General features: G+C 42.9%; 1 protein-coding gene across 1 annotated transcript; it reads right to left on the bottom strand.

Annotated features, from left to right (window-relative positions):
• Scgb2b13-ps lies at positions 1-1,780 on the bottom strand. The gene is made up of 3 exons (XM_030243141.1): positions 1,723-1,780; positions 1,169-1,263; positions 1-96 (listed from the first exon to the last, which is right to left on the bottom strand). The coding sequence occupies exons 1-3, from the start codon at positions 1,778-1,780 to the stop codon at positions 1-3; spliced, it is 249 nt and encodes an 82-aa protein (XP_030099001.1).
• Positions 1,781-8,622: the final 6,842 nt, after the last annotated feature.

The raw sequence follows: 8,622 nt of genomic DNA on the forward strand, positions 1-8,622 counted from the left end.
TCATTCTTCTAATAATTTTTCAAAAAGATCTATAATGGATCTTATATTGTCACTACCATAGTATGCCCTGAATTCTGGGCTTGTGACCATGGCTTCCTGGAAAAAAAAAGACAGAGAGGGACAGTGTTGGCTACAGGCAAGGTATAAGACCTCAGCAGGGCTCCCCAACCACCCACAAAGAGACTGATTCTCATTCACAGCAAAGAAAATCCCATGCAGTGATTCAGGTCTCCAGTAACAAATTCTGCCTCAAGGGAACTGGATATCACTCACACCCTACAGGAGGAAGCCTGAAAACCACCATAGCCAGCAGTGAAGATGTGGAGAAGGTTCTGGAAAGTATGATGGGAGCTAGGTCTAGAGAGGGACAGTAGAGTTGAGTATGAGTTTGTTGATGTCTCCCACATCTGAGTACTTCTCTCCAGGCACATTGGCTGTGTAGCCATGTTAAAAATATGTCCTCCATGTGGACTTGTGAGGGGAAAATCTTTTTGGATAGCACTGTGGTTTTTCAAGACCTGATACTCAAGTAAAATACTTTGGGAAATAGGGTAAGAGCTGCACTATTCAAAATATACATGCCTGCAATCCAGTTATGCTTGAAACAAGAGTGGACAAGAGACAACAGTGGTGAGCCACTGTACGCACTTGCTGGGGTGGGGGTGACATTTTAAACGTGGTGGGAGGTTTTGTTATAGCACAGATGATGCCCCCAGAAATGGGATTCATCGACGGCTAGGGAATAATAGACCCCAGCGATATTCCAAAATAGGCACTGGAGAGAAATTTCAGGCATCTTAGAGTAGAGCTGGGCGTACCAAACCTGTGCAGAGGCTACCCCAAGGACTCCCCTGTTCCTACTATGGGTGAGAATCCCATGTTTACCAATCATGTGGGAGTGAACTGCAGGATGGTACAAGGAACAGGCTGGATGTGTAATTGGCATGCTGCTTTATGTGTACTAGTGTGGGCAAGGGTTTCACTTCTCATTTGCATTTCATATGACATGCATTAATGGTTGCATTTATCACCAGTACACAGCCTTACAGCATCTGTTGCATTGGTGAGTGGAGGTAGGCAGAAAATTGCCTTAATTTGGGGTTCCAGAAATATGTTTCTTAATTTTTCCTCTGTAGCAGCCACAGATTTTTTCCAAGGCCACCTTTACCTCTGCAGTAGCATTGAATGTCTGGAGTTCTTGATACAATCTTTTTCCAGAGAGAACACTTGCATAGCCTTTGAAAAAAGGAACACGTGCTTCTGCTGCAAACGCAGAGAGAAAAACACCATTAAAAGACAATTGGATGGTCAAAGCAGAGACTCAGTGTTCCTTGTAGCATCTACAAATGCCTTAACTGACTTTTCTCATAGTCAAACCCTCCCAAAGGCTTCAGCCTCACAGTAACAACATGGTTTACATGAAATATACAGAACTAGCAGAAAAACATCCATGAGTGGACAGACCTTGATATCTGAACTTCACATAAGCCCAACACTTGCCTCAGCTTCAACTGTGCATCTAAGGTCCCTTCATCATGAGTATCATCACCAGTCTGTCTCCACGTCCCACAAACCCAACAGTTTTAACTCAGAGCAGAAAGCATGAATTGTCTTCTGACACTCCTTGCCCGTGTCCTTCCAAGGATACCTAGGTCTGTCTCAGGGCCCCAGTTAGATATCTCCATGGGACTGAGATGGGGTGAACAAGGGTACCACTCTCACTTGTCTGGAAGCTCAGTTCTCCAGTCACCAGCAAGGCCAGCAGAAGTGTCCCTTTCATGGTGAAGAGTGCTAAATGCTCCTCTCACAGAAGCTCCTCTTCTTTATAAACCATTAAAGCTCTGAGCCCAGCCACACCCATCCGGAAACATGCATCCAGGAGTTCCAAACACCTTTTGGGCTAGAGCCTAGCACCTGTGGATCTCCTTTCAACTTGTATAGAGGCATCAGCATGGGGTCCCCTCCCACTCTGAAGAGCAAACAGACTGAGACAGTCTGATGTCATCAGTTTCTGGAGAGTTGTTTGTACCTTTGCCAAAGAGGGTTTAGTGCTGATTTTTGCAAGCAGCCCAAGTGCTGAACAAAATGACCCGTGTTCCTGTTTTTACTTGTCACCTGTGCTTCCTTGTCAAACTCCTTACCTATTCTTGTTCCCATTGTCCAAGCTACTGAGACCTTTTTATTGGAAGGCTGAGGACAAGGAGGCACCATCTACCTCTCTGTGACACTCAGCCAGGGTAGTCTCCAGCTCTTTGGCAGTGTGGATATCCTTGGGGGCTAATGATGCTTTTGTACCACAAATTGTGCTTCACTCCCCAGTTGCTCATTCCTGTTGTCATGTTCACTTTGTCCACTCTCAACTCTGTTAGGAACCATGTCTTAAAGTGGTTTGAAGAGTATTGTCCTTGTGGTGAGAGCAGTGAGTGATAGAGTGAGGTATTCAACTCTGAATATGAACTCTGCGGTCTACAACCCCTCAAGGTACCATGAAATGCCTGCCTGTAAACTACACTGCTCCACAGAAAACAGGAAATGCTGTGTGTATATAGTGTCTCAAGTTCAGAGCAACATACTTACCCTATGGAAGACATTTCCAGCACAGATATGATTGTCAGCTGTGTGTATTAGTTCATGCTTCTTAAGACATGCAGGTCTTAAATTGATGCTCACCCTGTTTGCATTGTGTGATGGTTAATCTCGATGATCATTCTGACTGGGTTGAATGTTGTCATAGAAACAAAGTTCTGAGTGGGTGTTTTTAGGTTTGGTCAATTGAGGTGGGTAGACTTACTTTTATGTGGAAGAGTGTACTATGGATACATATAAGGGTGAGAGAGGTAAGCAAGCTGAGCAGAACCATTCATGACACTCTGCTTCGTGATTGTAGATGTGACCAACCACCTCAAGTTCCTTCACTGTACTTACCTGACTGTGATGGACTGTATCTCTTCAAACTGTGATTAGAAATTTTGCTTCTCACCTGGCATTTTGTCACTAGTTTTCTACAATAGTGGCAATAATTTTTTTAGTATGTGCAAAACCCTAGGGATATCTTACAGCACTGCACACAATTGATTAATTTGCAAGCATAAAGTCCAGAGTTCAAATTCCTAGAACCCAAAAGAGTGTTGGCATATATGTCTAATTCCATGTGAGCCTCATGTTCAATAAGAGACTTGGTCTCAAAAAATCATGTGGAAGGATGTTGTGATAGCTCAGTGATTAAAGGTGCAGTGATTGAAGGTGAAGACCTGAGTTCAAATCTCAGAAACCACCTGATAAAGGAAGAGAATAAACTCCTTCAAATTGTTTTCTGACCTTCACATGTACACACACACACACACACACACACACACAAAAAAAAACACATACATCTTAGCACCACTGTCCATACACAGGCACATACACAAGTAAACAAACATATGTACAGACATGTAGAATTTTCTGTGGAAACTGGCATGAGGAAGCATGAACAAGCTCCCAATTGACAAATATAAAACAATTTGAACAAAAAACTAAACAACATGATATTGGATTGTACTAGAATTTTAAAATAACCTATAAAACCGTGCTGTTGTGAATGGTTTTGTGGCATATAAATGAGCATGGATGAAAGTCAGTGTTCTTACATCTCACAGAAGAATTCCAGAAGATCTGTAGATTTTCTCCTGGGAGCAGGCCCCCCTTCAGTCCTTCACTGTGAGCTATATGTTCTCAAGAAAGCAGCAGGGTGAGCTTGGGGGACAGGCCAGTCAGTAAAGTAGTTGTTTGGCATACACTCTTGAATCCATGTTTTCCAACCCTTTGAACTTGTGAGGACAGCTAGGCACAAAGTGACCCCTAGTAACTCCAGCACCAGAGAGCTTACTGGCCAGTCCATCTAGCCATTAGCAAGCTCCAGTAAGAGGCCCTGTCTCAAAAAATATAAGGTGGTCTCAGCTATAAAAAGGACAAAGAATCACTTCCCAGTTCCCACATGGTAGCTAACAAGCATCTGTAACTCCACTTCCAGAGGATCCAGTGCTCTCCTGTGACCTCCACAGGGAAAGCATTCAGTACTGCATAAGACACTCATGCAGGCACAATCCCCATACACATACATTCAAACTAAATAAAATGTCAAATAAGCACACACATATGCATATATATATATATATATATATATATATATATATATATATATATGAATAAACAGATATAATGTATATACACACATCTACATGGTGGAGAGCAACTGAAGGCCTTCACTGTCTTTCCTGGCCACTTTGTATGAACAGATATAAATGTCATCTGTCTTAGTTCAGATTACTGTTACAGTGATACAACACCATGGTCAAATCAGAATAGCATCGGGTCACTGGTCATTAGACACTTGCTTAACCACATGATGCATTTGTCTCCATTCCCAACCCTGTGCAGAAGAGAGAAGCCCCCAGTGGGCACATTCTGCAGTCTATCTCAGCCCTCAGGACATGCAAGGTCATAAAAACAAAGACCAGTGGACCGAGCAGAGAGCCCACAATTAGATCTCAGTACTTGGCACCTAATTGACCAAACAGTTACAGGAGGCAAATCCTGTTTGGCTCAGATAACCACTAAAATTCAAAGGCTTTGGACAATTTAAGCCTTTAGTAAAGTTCATTCTGTCACCGTGTGCTGTATAGATTGTGATAGTCAAGTGCATTTTAAAACAAACTACTTAATTGTGCCTTATCAAAACACATATAAGGTTTAGTTTTAAAATTAAATACCAACCAAATTACTTAGGCACAAACACTTATGTAACATAGGCATGGCGGAAGAGTAGTTTGAAACCAAGGCTGCATTATATGACAAGATAGTGTTGCTTGTTTTAAGTAGGGTCTAGTTTATAGACATGAGAGAAGTGAGATAGCCCTTTTGTCAGTGTAACCAGCATTTGAGAAGACCTCCTATGTGTGCTGACTCTGGGAGAGAGGAAGGCTTTACTCTACTGAGCCTTCAGACATCTAAAGAACACCAAAAGTCAGCCAAGGAAAGGGGAGCTATAGAAGTGGAAATGGGATTCAGAGTATTTTCTATGGTGAAGGTCAGGTGTCTTCTTATATACAAGGATTCCATGTAGACTGTAGGGTTGTAATTCAGGTTGTGTTGCTATGACAAATGACCCAAGACTAGGTCATTTATATAGGAAAGAGTTTAACTTGCTTGATGGTCTGGAATCTTGAAGGTATACAATAGGGCAACTTCAGTTAGCCAGGGAATTGTGTAATCTGAACACAGGGTGAACTGCAGAAAGGCAACAGAGGATTGTGGAAGACTGAGAGCAGAGGCTCTACCTTCCTTCTCAAAGGCATACCATACATTCCTCAGTCCTGGCACACTGGGGAAAAAGGCTCAATGTGGGTAAGTGGTGTTTGCCTTAAACATGGTGAAAGCTGTAGCTGGCCCTCCCTCTGTTATATTGGTTTTTGATTCAGGCTGGGGATTTAGGTGACAAATTTCACAGGAAGTTGAAGGGAAAGCATTTCAGTCAGTGAGGGCAGAGCATATGAAGGCCCTGGTTTTTTCTTGGGTCACAATTATGGAAAAGTGGTGTCATACCTAATGTAGAGACTCTATAAATAATAAACACACTGGTTAAATGGTAAATTCCATGTTCAGGTGTACACAGAGCAGTCTGATGACTTGCAAAGTCCAAAGCAATGAGATGAAGATATACTGCTTCTCCCCTGTGATCCCCACTTCTTGGAATTTGAGGCAGGTGTGTCCCAGTTACCTGTGTGGGATCCCCTTAATCACAAAGAAAAAATTGTGCTCAGGTAGGGGGATGCTCTCCCAGGCTGATTTGGCTTCTTCATTGCCCATCATGTTTCACAACATGGAACAGAAAGTGGCTAGAAATAAAATATATATTTTAGCTGGCTGCTATAAAAGACACAGAGATTTGTATATTATTTAATGAGCTGTAAACCTAGATCAGACAAGTTGTGTACTATTTTGACTTGCATACAACCCATAGGACTGATGTTAATTGCTGTTTAAGTGTTGCCCAGGGTTATTTCTTCTCCATCAGCCTGTTCTCATGGTCCACAGCTCCTGGTCATGTGCTCCTGAGACATCAGGCCCCATGGCAGCCTTCCCCTTTCTCCATCTTTTTCCTCTTCTTCTCTCCTCTTCTGTTGCCTTATGATCCCTACCTGTGACACACAGCCTAGAAAAAAAAATCCCAGAATACCTCTCTCCTCTCCATCATTGCCTGGCAGTCACATTTTGTTAGATAGTGAGAGATATAGGTGAACTAATTTACTAAGCAACATCTGTTGTATGTGAGAATTTGTTAAAGAGATTGGCAAGTAGTTGGAGGTTTGGGAGATCCCATCCCCTGGATTCCAGTACTTAGCATTTTAATACACAGCAGCAAGGGATTAAATCCAACAGGTAGCACATGGTAGAGGCAGCAGTGGTATACTCTCCTGAGCAGTCCTCTTACTAGCATGGGACTCTGAGGCCTACCTGTGCTGCAGATCCTCCACAGCATGGACAGGAAGCTGAGCCTTTTTGGCACTCTGCCATAATGAGTCTCCAGGCCCTAGTGTAGTCTCCAAAGACTGTACAAATTCCTAGACCACTTCTGGCAATTGGGTTCTAATTATCCTGTCCTCTGGATCCATTGTGTTCTTCTTCAGAGTCTTCCTCTTTCTCTCTTCATTCCATGACCCTACCTACACTCTCCTGCATTTCCCCCGTCAAATACTTCAACTACCATAGAGCAGTAAACCTCTTGGCCGATTTCATAGCTCATCCTGCTGACCCTTCAGCCTTCACATGTCTGCCTCAGGCTTTGCTCTACTGTCTTCAGCCTCCTCCATTGGTGTTTGTTCAGCCCACACTTTCTAAAGAAGGACAAAAGACTGTCAAAAGAACCCTTTCATGAAGCCTAAAATGGCAATACCAGGGGTGACAGTTTCTCTCTATCTCAGTGAATGGGCTTAAGCAGTCCATTGCCAAGGTGGGTGGAACAGGGGGCCTACCACAGTCTTGCCTCTTAGCATCCTTCCAACAGTCCCCTGATGTCCCTGTGCAGTGGGAGATGCTCTACTACAGGCCCAGGTAGAGGGGGTTGAAGGGTCATCTGGAATTCTGTGGTAGCAAAGATCAGCGGGACACACTGGCACAGATGGACTGATGCTGAGCTTTCAGGATCTTGGGATTCGAGCTGAGATTGGACTCTAATTTTTTCAGGATAGCTGTGCAATATTGAAAATGACCATAATGCAGGCTTTTTGATCAGTAGTCAGAATAGCAAGAGCAGCAATACATAGTCTGGCAGTGACCAATTAGGAGGCCAGATAGCTCAGAACTGAAATATCCTTGCTTAGTTATGAGAAAATGAGCACAAGGCACTGGAAGTGAGACCTTAATTAACACACTAATGATGTTTATTAACAGGGTCTTCCTGTGTAATTTTGGGTAGCCTAGAACTCTTTGTGTAGACCAGACTGACCTCTAACTCACAAAGATAGGAAGGTTCTTCCTCCAAAATACTGAGATCAAAGGTGAGAATTACCATACCTGTTCATTGCTAAGTGATTTCGACAATGATTTCCACCAGCCCCTAAGAAAGTTGAATCTACACACATACACATTAACAGACAGAGAGACAGACAGAACCACAGACAGACAAACAGAAGACAGATAGTTAGGCAGGCAGGCAGGACCACACACTCATTTCTCAGGAAGGTTATGAGGTCAAGACCAACCTGGGCAAGATCTTCTTTAAAAAAAAAAAAACAACAAAGGAATTCACACAATATGTACTCACTGATAAGTGGATATTAGCCCCAAACCTAGGATTCCCAAGATATAAGGTACAATTTGCTAAACACATGAAACTCAAAAAGAATGAAGACTGAAGTGTGGACACTATGCCCCTCCTTAGAATTGGGAACAAAACACCCATGGAAGGAGTTACAGAGACAAAGTTTGGAGCTGAGATGAAAGGATGGACCATGTAGAGACTGCCATATCCAGGGATCCACCCCATAATCAGCATCCAAACGCTGACACCATTGCATACCCTAGCAAGGTTTTATCGAAAGGACCCAGATGTAGCTATCTCTTGTGAGACTATGCCGGGGACTAGCAAACACAGAAGTGGATGCTAACAGTCAACTATTGGATGGATCACAGGGCTCCCAATGGAGGAGCTAAAGAAAGAACCCAAGGAGCTAAAGGGATCTGCAACCCTATAGGTGGAACAACATTATGAACTAACCAGTACCTCGGAGCTCTTGACTCTAGCTGCATATGTATCAAAAGATGGCCTAGTTGGCCATCACTGGAAAGAGAGGCCCATTGGACATGCAAACTTTGTATGCCCCAGTACAGGGGAACGCCAGGGCCAAAAAGGGGGAGTGGGTGGGTAGGGGAGTGGGGGTGGGTGGGTATGGGGGACTTTTGGTATAGCATTGGAAATGTAAATGAGCTAAATACCTAATAAAAACTGGAAAAAAAGAAAATGTAAACGAGGAAAATACCTAATTAAAAAAAAAAGGGATGGATGCCCTTGATAAGAAAAACAAAAAAAAGAAACCAAAAAAAAAAAAAAAAAAACCAAAAAAAAAGTTACAAAACAAACAA

The sequence above is a fragment of the Mus musculus genome, chromosome 7 (assembly GCF_000001635.26).
Source record: "Mus musculus strain C57BL/6J chromosome 7, GRCm38.p6 C57BL/6J".
NCBI lineage: Eukaryota > Metazoa > Chordata > Mammalia > Rodentia > Muridae > Mus > Mus musculus.

Coding starts and splice junctions, on each gene's coding strand:
- Scgb2b13-ps (XM_030243141.1), bottom strand. CDS start 1,780: ATGAAAGGGACACTTCTGCTGGCCTTGCTGGTGACTGGAGAACTGAGC. Junction 1,264..1,722: donor AGAACTGAGCTTCCAGACAA/GTGAGAGTGGTA, acceptor CTGCGTTTGCAG/CAGAAGCACGTGTTCCTTTT. Junction 97..1,168: donor CATTCAATGCTACTGCAGAG/GTAAAGGTGGCC, acceptor TTTTTTTTCCAG/GAAGCCATGGTCACAAGCCC.